The sequence below is a fragment of the Astyanax mexicanus genome, chromosome 3 (assembly GCF_023375975.1).
Source record: "Astyanax mexicanus isolate ESR-SI-001 chromosome 3, AstMex3_surface, whole genome shotgun sequence".
Lineage (NCBI taxonomy): Eukaryota > Metazoa > Chordata > Actinopteri > Characiformes > Acestrorhamphidae > Astyanax > Astyanax mexicanus.
In genome coordinates, this window is record NC_064410.1 from 7442914 (window position 1) to 7461712 (window position 18799).

The 18799-nt window shown below is 41.0% G+C and overlaps 2 protein-coding genes across 4 annotated transcripts in view; both read right to left on the reverse strand.

Moving 5' to 3' along the window:
* tanc2a (tetratricopeptide repeat, ankyrin repeat and coiled-coil containing 2a) overlaps positions 1–18799 on the reverse strand; it is a 251531-nt gene that overhangs the window by 55759 nt on the left and 176973 nt on the right. The window lies entirely within an intron of this gene.
* Positions 11416–12384, reverse strand: LOC111191901 (serine-aspartate repeat-containing protein D-like). Its single transcript, XM_049476091.1, has one exon. The coding sequence runs from the start codon at positions 12048–12050 to the stop codon at positions 11418–11420; it is 633 nt and encodes a 210-aa protein (XP_049332048.1). The 5' UTR covers positions 12051–12384; the 3' UTR covers positions 11416–11417.

Below are 18799 nucleotides of genomic sequence, written 5' to 3' on the forward strand. Positions count from 1 at the left end.
CACTCACTATCCCTCACTATTCCTCACTCTCTCTCACTTTCTCTCTTTTTCACTCTCTTTTTCACTCTCTCTCCCTCACTCTCTCTCTTGTTCACTCTCTCTCACTCTCCCTAACTCTCTGTCTCTCTCTTCACTCCCTCTCTCTCTCTCTCTCTCTCTCTCTCTCTCTCACACTCACTCTCTCCCTCACTTTCCTTCACTCCCTCACTCTTTTTTTCCTCTCTCTCTCTCTCTCTCTCTCTCTCTCTCTCTCTTTTTATTGGTCTGTCTGATCTGCACTACAGAACAGCCAAAGCACATAAACTGTAAAACTGAACACGCTTGCTGAAATAACAGCATTTACAGAATTACTGACAGAAATAATAATAACAGTAATAGAAAATATAAACACTTTTATGGTAATAATCAAAGAAAGAACTAAAATATATAAAATAAAACAACATCTGCTGAATAAGAAGTGGCACATTTTATCATTCTTATTTACAGTGGTTTTACAGGGAGTGCAAAGGGTAAAAATATTATTTTATAAGGGTCTGAGGGGGAAGGATGGTGTTAAATAGTGTGGGGGGGTGGGGGCTGACTGACTGAGAATGGGTGGGGTTTAATAATTGTTGGGTGGAGTTTATGGGGCTGGACTGTCATAGGCTGGGGTTTATTGAGGTGTGCTTCAAAGGGGATGGAGTTTTGTGGGGTGGGGTTTAATCAGAAGTGGGTGGGATTTCATTGGGGTGTGGTTTGAAAAGGTGCGGGTCGGGAACAGGGGGTGCTGCTCACTGTCTCCCTCTCATATATTTGGTGAGATACATTTCTCTCTCTCTCTCTCTCTCTCTCTCTCTCTCTCTCTCTCTCTTCTGGAGCGTTAGATAGACCAGACCAACACACACTGTCGTCATGGCAACTATCAGAGGCCTAAAAGAACATGCCTAAAGAGAACCTATTTATATATTTGATTCTTTTTCCTTTCTATTTATCTTTGATCGTCCTTTCTATGTCCTTTGTCTCTCACTCATTACTCAAACTTTCTTTTTTCTCCCTTTTACCCCTTTTCCCTCTTTCAGTCTTTACACTTGTTTGTCCTTACATTGTCCTCTGTCTCGCTTTCTTCATTTTTTTACACTTTTCTTCTCTCTGTCTCTAAATTACTCAAAGCCTGTATATCTTTGTCTTTTTTCTATTTCCTTCTTTTTCTGTCCAGTACTTTGTCCTTTCTGTGTCTTCTTTTTTATTTTTTGTCTCTCTCTCTCTCTCTGCCTCTGTTGTCTTTCTTTCTCTCTCTCTGTCTGCCTCTGTCTTAATGCCTCTTAATGTCCCTCTGTCTGTTTTTCCCTCTCTCAACCTTTTTGTCCTTTTTTAATCCCCTGTTTGTTTCCATATGCTGTCTCTCAGCCTCTCTGTCTCTCTCTTTCTCTCTCTCTCTCTCTCTGTCTCTCTCTCTCTCTGTGGCTGTAGGTTATGTATGACAGTATATAATTACCTCTGGATCCACTAATAACAGCAGTGTGAATCTAAAAGCCTGTGATGGAAAAAATTCTCTCCCTTAAAGCCACAGAAACACACACACACACACACACACACACACACACACACACACACACACACACACACACACAAAAACACACACAAACACACACAGCACAAAGATATTCAGCACAAAGCTGGCAGGACATCAATAACATCTGCTTACAGGTAAACCCACAGATACAGGTACCAACTAACGTGTGTATGTGGCTACACACACACACACACACACACACACACACACCCACACACACAGACACACACACACACATAAGCGCACAGAGAGAGAGAGAGAGAGAGAGAGAGAGAGAGAGAGAGAGGCAGGCAGGCTATAATTTATGACTCCAGGTTAACCCTGTTTGAGTGACCTTCTGCCACACACACACACAAACACACACACACACAGCGCTGAGGAGCCGGAGCCTGCTGTGGAAGTTTGTGCTGAAGGCTGTAACAAAGTCTGATCTCTTCATGGGGGGCTCTCTAAAGATTTCACTCTGTCACTCGACACTGGAGGAAAACTGGGCTTATGGGCTTAAGCTTCACTGAATCATGATTTAGGTTCACTGAGTCAACTGAGTCAGCTTCACTGAATAAACCAAGTCACACTGAATCAGTTTAACCAAACAAACTCCCTAAGAAAATATCATCTGAGTCAGTTTCATTAAAAAAAATATCTCAACTCCAACTTCATTAAATAGAATAAATAGTCAGTTTTACAAACACACAGAGTCAGCTTTACTAAATAAACTGACTGAGTCAGTTTCCCTCAACACACTAATTCAGCTTCATTAAATAAGCTGAGTCAGTTTCACTGAATATACTGAGTGAGTTGTTTTGAATAAACTGAGTCAACTTCATTAAATAAACTAACTGAGTCAACTTCATTAAATAAACTAACTGAGTCAACTTCATTAAATAAACTAACTGAGTCAACTTCATTAAATAAACTGAGTCAACTTCATTAAATAAACTAACTGAGTCAACGTCATTAAATAAACTGAGTCAACTTCATTAAATAAACTGAGTCAACGTCATTAAATAAACTGAGTCAACTTCATTAAATAAACTAACTGAGTCAACTTCATTAAATAAACTGAGTCAACTTCATTAAATAAACTAACTGAGTCAACTTCATTAAATAAACTAACTGAGTCAACTTCATTAAATAAACTAACTGAGTCAACTTCATTAAATAAACTGAGTCAACTTCATTAAATAAACTAACTGAGTCAACTTCATTAAATAAACTGAGTCAACCTCATTAAATAAACTAACTGAGTCAACTTCATTTTAATAAACTAACTGAGTCAACTTCATTAAATAAACTGAGTCAACCTCATTAAATAAACTAACTGAGTCAACTTCATTTTAATAAACTAACTGAGTCAACTTCATTAAATAAACTAACTGAGTCAACTTCATTAAATAAACTGAGTCAACGTCATTAAATAAACTAACTGAGTCAACGTCATTAAATAAACTGAGTCAACGTCATTAAATAAACTAACTGAGTCAACGTCATTAAATAAACTGAGTCAACTTCATTAAATAAACTAACTGAGTCAACTTCATTAAATAAACTGAGTCAACTTCATTAAATAAACTGAGTCAACTTCATTAAATAAACTGAGTCAACCTCATTAAATAAACTAACTGAGTCAACTTCATTAAATAAACTGAGTCAACCTCATTAAATAAACTAACTGAGTCAACGTCATTAAATAAACTGAGTCAACGTCATTAAATAAACTAACTGAGTCAACGTCATTAAATAAACTGAGTCAACTTCATTAAATAAACTAACTGAGTCAACTTCATTAAATAAACTGAGTCAACTTCATTAAATAAACTGAGTCAACGTCATTAAATAAACTGAGTCAACTTCATTAAATAAACTAACTGAGTCAACTTCATTAAATAAACTGAGTCAACCTCATTAAATAAACTAACTGAGTCAACGTCATTAAATAAACTGAGTCAACGTCATTAAATAAACTAACTGAGTCAACTTCATTAAATAAACTGAGTCAACTTCATTAAATAAACTAACTGAGTCAACTTCATTAAATAAACTGAGTCAACTTCATTAAATAAACTGAGTTAAAGTCAACTTTACAATCTTACAAATTTAACTTTACTAAATAAACTGAGTCTACTTCCTTAAATAAACTGAGGTAAAGTTATCTTTATACACTTACAAAGTTAACTTTAGTAAATAAACTGAGTCAACTTCTTCAAATAAATTGAGTCAGTTTCCCTCAACATTCTGATTCAGCTTCACCTGAATGAACTGATTCAACTCCATCAAGTCAACTTTACTAAATTAACTGAGTCAGATTTATTAAATAAACCGAATCAGTTTCACTGAATAAACCGAATCAGTTGCACTAATTCACTCAGCAAAATGAGTCAACACCACTGAAGTAAAAAGAGTCAGCTTCACTTCACTCTCATGAGGCTACTGCAGGATCTTAACTCAATCAACAGAGTCAACTTAACCAGCTTTACCAAACAAAATAATACTAATAATAAATAAATAATAATAAAATAATTAAGTGACTCTTCTTCAATGAATAAACTAATTCAAGTCAGGTAAAGCCTTACTGCTTCAGTAAACCTACTGTAAACACTCTGAGTGAACTGAGTCAGAGTGATTAAGTCAAATAAATCAGCAGCTTCTGTGGAGATGCAGCCACTTATACTGTTGGGGTTCAATCATACTGCTATCTTATAGACAGAGATAATAGAGCTTTAAAGAGCCAACATAGCAGAACATAGCTTAACTGAATCAAGTGAGTCATCTCCACTGATTCACATGAATCACCCCCACTGATCTGAATCAGGAGCCGACAGAGTTTACACGTGCCTCAGCTGTTTAAGTCATACGGCTCTGCTACAGACGTCTCCCGGGGGAATTCCTTTCACTTATCCACACAACAACTAAATAAATAAACTGCTTCCTGCCCACCCCCTTCAGACGCCCCCTCACCACCCGAAACCCACCCCAGTGCCTACGGAGCCCGTCCCGCGGGACCCCAGCTCCTGTGCTGTTTGTGCTGGCTTGAGGAGAACACGGCAGGGGTTTGGATTCTCGCAGTCATCCGTCACGCTGCTGTCTGTCTGACTTCCAGCACAGAGGACACGTTACTGCGCTGTCACACAGCGAGAGGAGATCACCCCAACACCAACCCACAGCCACTCGCAAACCACACGTACAGGAGGAAAGTGCTTAGACTGCAGAGAATACCAAACCCGGCTGAGGAAAATATACAGTGGCGTGTTTTAATAGCAGTGTCTGTCATAAAGCATCTCTACCGAGTTCAATCAATTAATTCAGCCATCATAACCCCACACTGACACTCGATTTCCACAGTGCTGATCAAACAAAAGCCTGTGGACACACATCACTGTAAGACACTCAATGTAAGATATACACTCAATATCAAAGAAACTGTATCGAGAAGACAGAGTTGGACTGCAATGCTCCTCTGAAGGAAGACAAAAGTTAAAAAATGAGGAAAACGATTAAATTATTCCAAGCAAGGATACGTAATTCCAACAGTTTATGTCTTTATGTCTCTAAAATGTCTTGTATTTTTTTATATCTTAGTTAGGGGTGTGCCATATCACATCATATGCAATAATACATAATTTTCTTGCAGTAGTGTATTATTGATTTTTTTTTTATTATTTATTCAAAGTTTTGTCATGTGACCAAGAGTATTGGTCAGGTCAGGTCATTATCAACCGCTTTATCCATTAAGGGTCGCGGGGGGGTGCTGGAGCCTATCCCAGCAGGCATCGGGCAGAAGGCAGGATACACCCTGGACAGGCCGCCAATCCATCGCAGGGCAGACAGACACAGACAGACACACAGACACATTCACTCACACACTCACACCTAGGGGGCAATTTGTATCTGACATCCAATTAGCCTAACGTGCCGTCTTTGGACAGTGGGAGGAACCCGGAGCACCCGGAGGAAACCCACGCAGACACGGGGAGAACGTGCAAACTCCACACAGAAGGACCCGGGTCGCCGCAGCCGGGAATCGAACCCAGGCCGTCTTGCTGTGAGGCGGAAGTGCTACCACTGCGCCACCGTGCCGCCCCACCAAGAGTATTGTTCTCATGAAAATACCCACCCCTAGTATTATTCGTATTCTTATTATTATTACAGGTTAAAAAAAAAAAAAAAAAGTACACAGCTGCAAACTATGAGACAGAGAGAGAGAGACACACAGATGAGACAGAAAGAAGGAGAGGAAAAAATGGCAAAAATGTAAAGAACGATAGAAGGAGAAAGAGAGTGCAGAAAGGAAAATGAACAAGTGAAACAGGGAGGGATGGCAGAGAAAGAGAGAAAAGAGAGGCTGGATGAGAAATGCACCACATGTCCAAAAATAAAGCAGCAAAGCTGGTTCGAGTTAGCGTGGTGAGGGTGGAGGAGGGTGGAGGAGGGTGGAGGAGGGCAGCAGGGTGATGAGAGGGTGTCTGTCCACGCTGGGCGGCGCAGCCAGAAAACCAACCTGCAGAACAGAGCGGCCCAGCGGTTTACAAAAGAGAGAGAGAAAAACAGCTACAACAAAGAGCCTGACAAACAAACTGACTCTATAAACTGAGAGAGAGAGGGAGAGGGAGAGAGAGAGAGAAATAGAGAAAGAGAGAGAGAGAGAGAGAGAGAGAGAGAGAGCGAGAGAGGGAGAGTTGTTTTGTTATTGTGTTATATTTAAATCCTGAAATACTGCACAGTCAAGCTTCCTTCAAACAGCTCTTTAACGGGACTCTCCAAGACTGTACTGGGCGTCACAAATTACAGCCCTATCATAATCTTTCCTTTGTGTGTGTGTGTGTGTGTGTGTGTGTGTGTGTGTGAGAGAGAGAGAGAGAGAGAGAGAGAGAGAGAAAGAGAGACAGAGAGAGAGAGTCCTCCAACAACAAAAAATAAAACGCTGTAAGAACAGCATCCAGCATCAGAATGCGTCAATCAGGCATTTACTAATTGTCTAGTTAGCCGCTAGAGACCTCCCAAGTCTCCCGGAAGTTGCCGTTATCAATAACGGCCCCCTGATGCCAGCAAGTCAGATAAAATCTCCCTGAATCTACAACGAGTGGCACAAGAGTGAACACAAACGCAGACACAAGTGGCACAGACTTTTTTTTTTTCCCAATCTTGTGTGGGAAAGAGAGGGAGAGATTGTTCTGATTGGCCTGTTCTCTGCAAAAATGTTATATATGTGTGTCATTAACTAACACGAAAGTTTGCTAAATTGGTAAATTTGGTAAATCAGATGAGCTGCTGACGGAACTGAACATATAAATATATATGTACACATGCTGGCTGACGGCATCCAGGAGAAAAAAAAACAACAATTAAGAACTACACTTTGTTCTTCAGCTTGGCTCACAGGATATAACAACATAAATGAGAATTCCTTGTTACGTTTTACTGTGTGTATGTTTATTTGCATCTTTTTGGTGCTTTTTTTTTTTTTAGGAAAAAACTCTCATATTGCTTGAGAGACACACTGCCTGGCCAAAAAAAAAAGTCTCCACTTGGATTTAAGTAAGTAAATGGTGTGGGGTTGGTTGATGCTGCAGTTGGTCTGCAGGTTTAGGTTCAGCAACAGTATGTGCTGAAAGAATGAGGTCAGCTGACTACCTGAATATACTGAATATAGACCAGGTTATTCCAGGATATCAATGGATTTTTCTTCCCTGATGGCACGGCCATATTCCAAGATGACAATGTCAGGATTCATGGGGCTGGAACTGTGAAAGAGTGCAGGTTCAGGGAGCATGAGATCATCATTTTCACACATGGATTGAGAGAGAGTTCACCACAGAGTCCAGATCTTAACCTCATTGAGAATCTTTGGGATGTGCTGGATGAAGAAGACTTTGTGCAGTGGTCAGACTCTACCATCATCAATGCTGCTGCAAGATCTTGGTGAAAAATGAATGCAACATTGGATTGAAATATAAGTGGTGTATTTTCCACACCTGTAAATTAGCTTTAAAGTGGAAGGACCACTGCATCTTTTCAAAAAGTTGACAATGCAATCATTAGAGAGTTGGAGGAGATCCCTAACAGCCACATTAGTTTACATCATTTTGATACATTAGCTACCAGACACCAGCACTGGCTTTGACATTGAGGCCAATTATGCTCTTTTGGATACTCAGACATGATTGGTTGGATGATATGGCCACTTAAGAAACCTCTTAGACATCAGAAATATCTGCTCTACGACTCGTACATTTCAAAAAACCTAACCTAGTTTTAGCTCTTGAACTTCAAACATAATGTTCTCAGACAAATTATGTTCTTTCAGGCTTTAGACTTCCAGGCTTCAACAGGGTTTGGACAAATGTATGTTTTTAAAATGACATTTTTCTGCATTTAGCTGACTCTCTTACAAGGTTAGTCCTATTACAGAGTTGGGCAAATGTAGTGTTAAGAGTCTTGCACAAGGACTTTTATTGGTGTAGCACAGCATTCAGTCACCCAGAACGGGAACTGAACCGCAGTCTCCCACGTGATGTGGTTGGTCACTGGAAGGTAGTGGTGTTAACCGCTGTGCCACACCAATAACTATGAAATCATACTTTGCCAGTTCCCAGATGACCATGCAGTTTTCCTTGATTCCATGTGAATGAGAAAAATATGATGAAAACAAACTTCTGCACCAACTGTTTACTGTCACAACACCTTTTTACGGTCGTTTCTGTCTCAGGAAGCCACTCAGGTGCTTGTGCAGTCTCTTGCCATCTCAAGGCTTGACTACTGCAACTCTCTACTGGCTGGTCTTCCACTGGGAGCCACCAAACCACTATAATTAATACATAACGCGGCAGCACGACTCTTTAGTCTTCAATCTTCTGAAGTTCAGTCATGTGACTCCTTTGCTGCATTCCCTCCACTGGCTTCCTGTTGCTGCCCGCATCTGGTTCAAAACCCTGACTCTGGCCTACAAGGCAAAAAATGGACCACCTCCTTCATACTTGATGGCACTGATGGTCAAAGCCAGATCTGCACCAACCATGAGCTCTTAGAGCTTCCAGTACGGCTCGGCTCAAACCTCCATCCTTCAAAACGCACAAAAAACAAACCTCCAGACTCTTCTCTGTGCTGGAGGACCAAGGTGGTGGAATGAACTTCCACTGGTTGTCAGAACAGCAGAGTCACTCACGATCTTCAAACGTCGACTGAAGCCACATCTTTTCAAAGAGTTCCTAAACCAGGGATGTCCAAACTTTATTTGTTGGGGGCCAGAAGGTGAAATATATTTGAAGTCACGGGCCACAGACTCTGTAATAAAACAAGTAATGAAATATACCACTTTAAATAATACTTTTTTCCTGATTATTTCATTTACACACCATTTTACTTGACTATCTTTATCTTTGACAGTGTTGTGTAAACTAAGATTTTTCAAATTGATGTTTCATTTCATGATGTCTCTTAATATTAAACTCCTTAATTACGGCAACTTTTAGACTCTTTGGCCTGTTTTTCTGCGCTAGAAATGCGCACTCTCTCCGCTTTTAGACTCTTTGGCCTGTTTTTCCGCGCTAGAAATGCGCACTCTCTCCGCTTTTAGACTCTTTGGCCTGTTTTTCCGCGCTAGAAATGCGCACTCTCTCCGCTTTTAGACTCTTTGCCCTGTTTTTCTGCGCTAGAAATGCGCACTCTCTCCGCTTTTAGACTCTTTGCCCTGTTTTCTACGCTAGAAATGCGCACCCTCTCTGCTTTTAGACTCTTTGCCCCATTTTTTTCTACGCTAGAAATGCGCACTCTCTCCGCTTTTAGACTTCTTGGCCCGTTTCTGACACCTAGCGTTCAAACTTTGAATCTCACATTATAAAAACCTGCTTAACAGCGGGCCAACTTTCATTCTATTTCTAAAATACCTCGCGGGCCGCTCCAAAAAAGGAAACGGGCCGCAAATGGCCCGTGGGCCGTAGTTTGGACACCCCTGTCCTAAACTAATAAAAAAAAAAGATTCCTAGGGTTCTAAACATGATCAAGCTCTGTGTATCTCTTGATCCTAGTCTACAAACTAGCTTTGGGTAATTGAATTAACATAGAAGCACTGTTGTAAGTCGCTCTGGATAAGGGCGTCTGCTAAATACCTTAATTGTTAATGTACATGTAAATGTTACCTGTCTAAAAGGGATGTTGGTACCAACATAGGCTTGATACCCACATCCTGACCAGATGAGTTAAGCTCATGAAAACTCCTCGTCACTAAAACATCCACATCCTCCATTAATTCTATACGCCCCATGCTTGACATGACCATGACATGCCACATAAGGAAATATCACTGTCGTAATTCTAAAGCTCCTTCAGGCTGCAGTGGTTGGTAGCAAACCTTGAATACTTTCCATCTTCCATCTCTCTCACTCTCGCTCGCTCTCTCTCTCTGCCATCAACCCATTTCCATGTTCATGTCATCCGCTGCAAATGTGCCCTAATCGAGACAAATTGCAGTGCAAGGCGCCTCCATCGGGATACGTCTCGGCCCGGAATGAGATGAAACCAGGCCGTAATGAGGGCGGCTCATGTGAACGACAGATAGCTGAGCAATGAGCACCCGAAAAAAAAATTAATAAATGAACAGCCGAAATGCCTCCAGCTCCATCGGCATCATCAAATCCATCAAATCTCTCAGCAGTTCCTCTCTGCTCTAACAGAAATCCAAGAGTGCTGGAGAAATTCAGCCGCGAGCGAACTTCCAGAAGGAGTTCGAGATAAGAAACCAGATACAACCAGCATGTTCCACTGCACACTTATGGACATAGGAGTGGAAAATGTCAATCATGTCACAAAACGCTCTGTAGATCATTTATCATGGACCTATAAAAAGTATGTTATATGTATAGTAACAAAGTAAAACCACTTAACTACTGTACTTAAGTACTAAAATGCTGTATCTGTATCTACTGGGGTATTATTTTACTCCTATTTCCATATTACCCATATTATCACTAAAGCCAGAGCAGTAGGGTTTGATAAAGATCCTCATCATTGGGTGAATCGAAAGATCAAGCTGATCTTATAAGAAGATTTCACTGCTCCTGTTCTGCCTTTCACTCTAAGGACTTGAACTTCTCACTGCTTTCTTTTACAATAAACTACCTTCAATACTTAAGTAAAAAATGTTGAACACTGAATTAGTACTTCTACTTAAGTGTGGAGCATAAAGAACACTTCTACCTGTATAAGTTGTAAGGTGTTATCTTGTGAGTGAACGTGAACATTGGACCATGTTCTCATGGCAAGGCAAGTTGGATCGATGTCTAGTGGTTGCCAAATGGAGTGGGACATTCCATTTCTAATGTATAGTCCTTAAATTGAATTAAACAGTGCTCATTACCAGCATCAACAGCAGTATTCCAACAGAGGGGTATAAATAAATGTGAATAGGTATCAGTAGGTAGGTTTATCAGGGCAACATAAGCATAAATACTGCTTCATCTACTGAGCTCCCACTATGTGATGGGGTAGTGCAGTGGATAACACCACCGCCTGCCAGTAAGCTACCATGTGGGAGACTGGGGTTTAATTCCAGGTCTGAATAATGTGACTGAATGATGTGCTACACCAATAAGAGACCTTGGAGACCTTATTATCAGGATTGATATCAGAAATTAATATTTGAATAATTTCTCACTTGTAGCTATTTAATAAAGCATAGTTAGTCCTGTCAAAAGTTTTTAAATCTTGATCCTGCACTTTCCAGCTTGTAAAAATTTGATTAAATCTTATTTTGCAAACCTTTTTTTTTTTTTTTTTTACCATTCCATGACCTCAAAACCTTGCAAGGTTGGTTTAAATCTGTTGATAGAGAATGTAAATGCAACAGAAATTAACGTAATCCATTACATAGTTATGCAACGCCACCAAAAACTAGACTTCCAAGTGTTAAATTCCATCTCTTCTTCATTACCCATTCATTATCCACGATTATCCTATTTAGGCTCATCCCCACGACGCCCTCACCTCTTTCTTCTTTCTGTTCACTGTCATCCTCGTCGTCATCATCATCGTTAGCATCCACATCTTCATCATCATCACTTGTATTACCATCATCACTATCACCGTCATTATCATCATCATCATCAGCATCATCACCAATCTCAGCATCACTGTTTTTTTCTTCTTCTCCTTCATTGGCCTCCACTTCTACCTCCACCTCCTGTTTCCGTTCCTCCTCCTCCTCGTCATCTCCTACTCCCATCCACACTTCCTGTCCATAGGCCTCCATCTCCTCATCTCTTACATCGACTGCTCCCCCCATGCCATGAGTTCCTCTGGGCCGGGTGCAGCAGCCCGGCTGCAGGAGGGACTGGTCCGAGGCGCTCAGGCTGGAGGTGCAGGCCCTGGATGTGCAGCAAAGCTGAGACATCCAACGGCGGAGCAGGGAGGACGTTCGGCTGGGCCGGACAACGCGCTCGTAAGGCCGGGACCTCTTCCTCCGCCTCCCGCAGCAGGCCTTCCTCACAGAGGCCGCCAGATCCATCGCGACGAAAAGTTAGCCGGCGACTTCCCTCCACCTTGTCTCCAGGAGAGAAAGACAGCCAGGAGAGGCAGGAAAGATTATTCTGGTTCAACAAGCTCCACTCTGGAGCTCCGGAGCTGTGGGGTCTCAGCTGGGAATGAGCTCCAGGCTCTCCACTCCGCTCCCTCTGGCCTCCAGAGCGGGAATGGGAGAAGGGGGGGTTGATTCAAGAGGGAGGCGCGAGGCGGCGGTTTGGTCGGCTCTGTTCGGCTACAGAGAAAAACCGCTGGCTCGAACTTCAACAGTGAACCGCGAGTAAGTCTGCAGGCTTGGAAGTCCAGAGCCCCACAAAAAGCAGACAGGGGAGGGAGAGCTGCGAGGAAAACCACCAAAACCCAGAGCTCTGAGCTTTCTGCAAAATGCAGCTGGAAAAAAAGTTGGAATGATGTCCCATATGCACATGAAAACACGCCTACGGTACCGGAAAAACTATGAGAGAGAGAGAGACAGAAGGAAAGAAATAAAGAAAGAAAGAGACAGACAAAGAGAGAGAGAAGGAGAAAGAAGGAGTTGATGCTAAATACTTGGACAAAGCTCGGGGTCAGACTTACCGGAAGAGTGCATGTCCAGGTCAAGAATTCTGGACGAGTAAGAAGCCAGTTTGAGGGAAGCAAGTTCCATGACAAGGCTGTCCTTGAAGAAAACACTGGGCTTTCCATAAGGATACACTCCAGTACTAAACCCTAACATCAGATAACGTCAGCCAGAACAGGAGACAAGACACAGGAACTCTGAGGTACAGTGAGGAGGAAGAACCAGAGAAACAGAGCAACAGAGAGAGAGAGAGAGAAAAGAGAAAAACACAGATGGTAATGTTTAAGGGAAGCGTGTCAGGAAAGGCTCGGGGTCGGGTTACGTTGCCGTTGGGTCACAGGCATGGTGCAGATCGATCTAAGGGGCCAGGGTTGCCTCTCTCTGACCCTTCTTTTCCCGGGAGAGAGAGAGAGAGAGTTCTGCAACAGATAGACCAGAGCTGGATGTGTTTTGCTCAGTGTGGATCTGTGGATCGCGTTTCAGCAAAATCCCAAGCCCAAACTCTGGCTGCTCCGCCACTGAGGCCTGGACTCTCTGGAGCAGTCACCAATTGATTCGCCAGCTGATTTTTAATCAGCAAAGAAACGAAAAGAATTATTAGTCAGAGATGTTTAAAAGTAACCAACAATGTTTATTAGTGTCATAGACAAAAGTTGAGTCCCACATCCCATCGAAAGTAACCTGAAAGGATAAACGTGCGGGGTCTCCTGAACTAAACGTGGATGTAATTTACTTGGTTGTTTGCATGGACTATTGTAGCCTGACACTGCCTGTCACAATCATTGCCATGCATCATTGTTATTGCCATGTCCTGTGAGAATTATTATTAACATTTATTATTAACAATTATCTATATTGTTGCCTTTTCTAATTATGTGTTATAACTGATTATTAATGAGATAATTAATAAGGCATTTACAACCTAATTAGTAACCGTTAATAAACTTATTGTAAACCATTTATAAACCCTTTTATAAAGGTAGTCTTATTTTAAAGTGGTACCGAATTATTTCTATGACGTATTCCTGGTACGCATGTGATTCCCTCTGTGGATCAAGAAGGAATATGGTGGCAACCTTGCTGACTAGTGTTCTACCTCATTCACAAGATAACACCTCATTATTAGGGCTGTCAATGTTACATAACATGAATACATGCAATCAATTTGAAATTAGTAACAGGTTGCTATTCTTAGCGCAATTTAATTTAATTACACCAACAAGTTTTACCCCAACTTCCGCTGTAATCTGCCCCGCCTCTTCCCAACATGCATTTTTTTTTCTGAAGCGGTTCGCTTATGGTAAAAACGTGATCTTGTCTCGATTCCGACTCAGATATTAAATACACTTCTTTTTAATTGAGCTATACTGCTGATTAGGTGCAGTTTAATCTAATATATTAGCCAGATAATAAAATATGTTCACAATGAACAAACGCTGTCTTTGCTGCTCCATGCTGTTTACAAACTAAGAGCGTGTTCTGTGCAGCGTTCACTGCGCTGCACGTCCCATTGAAAACAGGTTCCGGAACCTACTTTTGTTGGTGGAAACTGTTTCTTTTTTTGGTTTAAGGGCGTTTTCACACCAGCACTATTTGGTCCGGTTAAAACGAACTCTGGTCCGTTTGTAACTTTAGTGCGGTTCGATTGAGCAGGTGTGAAAACAGTAATCGCACTCGGGTGCGGATCAAAAGAACCGGACCGAGACCAGCTAGAGGAGGTGGTCTCGGTCCGGTACCAAACGAACTCTGGAGCGGTTCGCTTTGGTGAGAACGTGATCCGGTCTCGATCGGATCCAGCTATTAAATATAAGCCATTTATTTGAGCTAAACTGCTGATAAAGCAAGCACAGTTTAACCTGATATATTAGCCAGATAACGCTAATTACCACAGCTGTGAACAAACACTGTGTCCATGCACGCGCCGTCTGCGCTGCGTTCACTGCTCACAGCCGCGTGACTCTGTTTATTATGTATAAATCTGCGCTGCATGTAGAAACACTGTGTTTAAAAGTGCAGCGTTTCAGCGTTCAGTGTTAAAGCACAGATATTTGCGCTGGAACACAAAATCTTCTCGCTGTATTTATTTTTTTCGTATATTTATATTTAACGTACTCCCGTTTCAGACAGCTCTGACCAATCAGAGGACACAGGCTGCTCGCGTGGTTTATTGATGCGCATTTTGGTGCGTTTACATTTATGCCTATGTGAAACCAGACCGAACAGAGCGAGAAAAAACTCCAAGTAAACGAACTCATTAACTGATTCGGACCAGAGAAACGAACTACAGGTGTGAAAACGCCCTAAAATTAGTTTTGCGAACCAGACTAGTGCCAGTTCCACACTGGAGGATATTGTCTCGAATTCGACCCAGCTATCGAATGCATTTTGTTTAAATCGTTCTACACTGCTGATTAGGTGCAGTTTAATCTGATTTATTACCAAGATAATATACTGCTAAGATTAAAAACTTTGTCTCTGCTGCTTCATGGTTATAACAGCGCGTTATGTGCAGCGTTCACTGCTCACAGTCCCATTAAAAACACTGTGTTTGAAGGCACAGCTGCAACAAAAGTTGGTGAAAATGTGGCAAACCACATTTTTTTGGTTCAAAATTAGTTTTGCAAACCAGACTAGTACCGGTTTCACGCTGGTGAAAAAGCGCTACCAGTCACTGTTCTGAACCGATACACCAAAAAAAAAAATCACTGCTACACTTGAAGTTGTGGCTAAAATAGAGGCATGAAAGCTCTCAATGCTCCAGCACTGGGAATGCACAAAGATCACAAAGAACAAGTTCTTAATTTGGCCTGTGGTAAAACTCACTCGCAGCCTCCGGCCTCCGCTAAACAACGCTGGCCGAACCGGGTGGAACAAAACACAAGCACGAAAAAAACAAGGAGGAACAAACAAGCGAGCCAAGCGACAATGTTCAACTTTCTCTGAAAGAAAGACAGAAAGAAAGAAAAATGCAGAGCAAACGGAAAAAAAAACAAAGGAGTGAAAACTGTCCAAGACTGTCTAAGATTCTAAACGTTCAACATCTGCAACAATAATGTTACAGAAAAGACACTCTAGAACAGACACAACAACAAAAAAAAAAAAATCTCGTAAATTTGATCATTTTTGCAGCATTTCTCTTGGTACATTTATCGTAAAATTTACACACAGTATAAAAAGCAGCTGTTATATTTACCTACAAAGTAGAAAGTAGATGTCAATTTGATGTCAGAACTATGTTTGACTCTAGTGACCAACAGAAAGTGATTGATTGTTAGTTGCAACATTGAAAAGATGCAACATTTTGGTTGAAATCAATCAATCAATCATTTTTTAAGAAATATTTTTATCCAGAAATATCAAGATCCAATAACAGACAGACGTTGAATTTTGGTCATGCAGAACCAGGATTTAACACCAACAACATACCGCTGTCTAATATCGCAAGAATTTCACATTGTATGGACGTTACCTACCGAAATGAAACTTTTTGTCCAAAACTGAACAATACTGTAGAAAATGATAAATGATAAATGAAGTTCAACTTATATAGTGCCTTTCTAGAAACCCAAGGACACTTTACAATTTAAACGTATTACACACAACCATTCATACTCAACACTTATTTACACACCAAAGAGAAGCGGCAGCCAATAGCGTGCAGCGTACTCTCAACCGGAAACAACTGTCCACCTGGAGGACTGCATCAGACACTACAGCATCTACCCAGAACAGAGTGCCAATCCATGTCTTGGCATACAGTTATACATACATTTACACACACTTACTTACACACACACACAACTTACATTCATACATACCACACCCTTACATATACACACCAGATCAATTTTAGAGTATTACATTTTTTCTGGGCACTTTAGAATATCCAATGGTACCACTTTAAAATAAGACATTTATATTGTTGCCCTTTCTACGTATGTGTTATAACTGATTATTAATGATTTTTAAGGCATTTACAACCTAATTATTAAGCCTTAATAAACTAATTGTAAACCATTTATAAACCCTTTATAAAGGTAGTCTTATTTTAAAGTGGTACCTATCCAATTTACAAGATCAATTTAGAGTATTACATTTTTCTGGGCACTTTAGAATATCCAATGATACCACTTTAAAATAAGACAACCTTTATAAAGGGTTTATAAATGGTTTACAATTAGTTTATTAAGGTTTAATAATTAGGTTGTGAATGCCTTAAAACATTAATAATCAGTTATAACACATACGTAGAAAGGGCAACAATAGAAACGGCTGTGTAATATAGTTCACTATTTAGCAAACAACAGGTCATTGTTGCCCTTTCTACTGTACATATGTGTTATAACTGATTATTAATGATTTTTAAAGCATTTACAACCTAATATGTAACCATTAATAAACTAATTGTAAACCATTTATAAACCCTTTATAAAGGTGGTCTTATTTTAAAGTGGTACCCATCCAATTTACAAGATCAATTTAGAGTATTAATTTGTTTTTTTTTTTATTCAATTTTGCTGCCAAAAGCATTTGGCAGAAATCCAAGTACTGAATAAAGTTCTTGACATGTTTTTATTTACTCTCCACCTGGATTTAACTAGGTAAATGATGTGGGGTTGATATTTGCTGCAGTTGGTCTGCTGGTTTAGGTTCAGCAACAGTGTGTGCTGAAAGAATGAGGTCAGCTGACTACCTGAATATACTGAATATAGACCAGGTTATTCCATCAATGGAGCCATTTTTTCTTCCCTGATGACACGGACATATTCCAAGATAAGACAATGCCAGGATTCATGGGGCTGGAATTGTGAAAGATTAGAGAGTTCAGGGAGCATGAGATCATCATTTTCACACATGGATTGAGAGAGAGTTTACCACAGAGTCCAGATCTTAACCTCATTGAGAATCTTTGGGATGTGCTGGATGGAGAAGAGCTGCTTTGTGCAGCGGTTGGTCAGACTCTACCATCATCAAAGCTGCTGCAAGATCTTGGTGAAAAATGAATCCAGCAACACTGGATTGAAATAATAAATCTTGTGACGTTGCAGAAGCTTATTGAAACAATGAGACAAGCAGGCCTGGTCTGGCCTGGGTTGAGCTGGGTTGAGGCTCAGTTTGGCTGGGCTGGGCAGGGCTGGGTCTGGAGAGAATAGATTGGGAGCAGGCTGCCGCTCTGGAGCCTGGAGCTGTGTGTAAATAGCTCAGGCGTGATCCTGTGAAAAGATCAGGCCGGGCAGGGAAACAGGAAAGACACAGTAAAGCTTGGAGGACTCCAGACTCTTTCCCCCGAGGAGACGCTTGCGGAGGCGGCCTGCTATTTCTGCGTATGAATGATGCTAAGGGATGAAAAGGACCGGCGAGTCTATTTCCATCCCTCCAGTCTCTGTGTTACACAAGCACAGACGTCTGAGGGACATTAATAGACACGCTAATGAACCTGATCATCACAGACACTTTAATTACGTGCCTCCGTCTCTTGAAACAGGTACAGTCATCCTTGTGATTGATGTTCTGTGTTATGCAGGATTTACTGCTCAGTAAGAACAGAGGAGAAAAAAAAAGCTGATTCATCCATTACCTCAGTGCAGCCCACCAGCCAGTATTTGTTTAAGGTCTGACGTGTGCTTCTTTACTTCAGAACAGGAGATCCCAGGCTAATTGAATTGCTAATTGCTAATGAAACACTGGACTTGGACTGGCACCAATCGATTTTCTTTAACCCTTAGAACTCTACGGACAGGTTTTCCATCCAAAATTGCTTATGTGTTTAAAAACATAATCCATATATGGTTAGAAAGGGCAGAACCTACTTTTTCTAAAAATAGAGATGACATCCCAGTGCGGTAAAGCTAAATCTACAAGAAACCCATTGAGAAAAACATCTAAAAAAGTGAAAAAATCTCCTTCCCCAACCAATATTATTATTTACCTTTAGTGCAGGGGTGTCCAAACTTCGGCCCGCGGGCCATTTGCGGCCCGTTTCCTTTTTTGGAGCGGCCCGCGAGGTATTTTAGAAATAGAATGAAAGTTGGCCCGCTGTTAAGCAGGTTTTTATAATGTGAGATTCAAAGTTTGAACGCTAGGTGTCAGAAACGGGCCGAAGAGTCTAAAAGCGCAGAGAGTGTGCATTTCCAGCGCAGAAAAACGGGGCAAAAGAGTCTAAAAGCGGAGAGAGT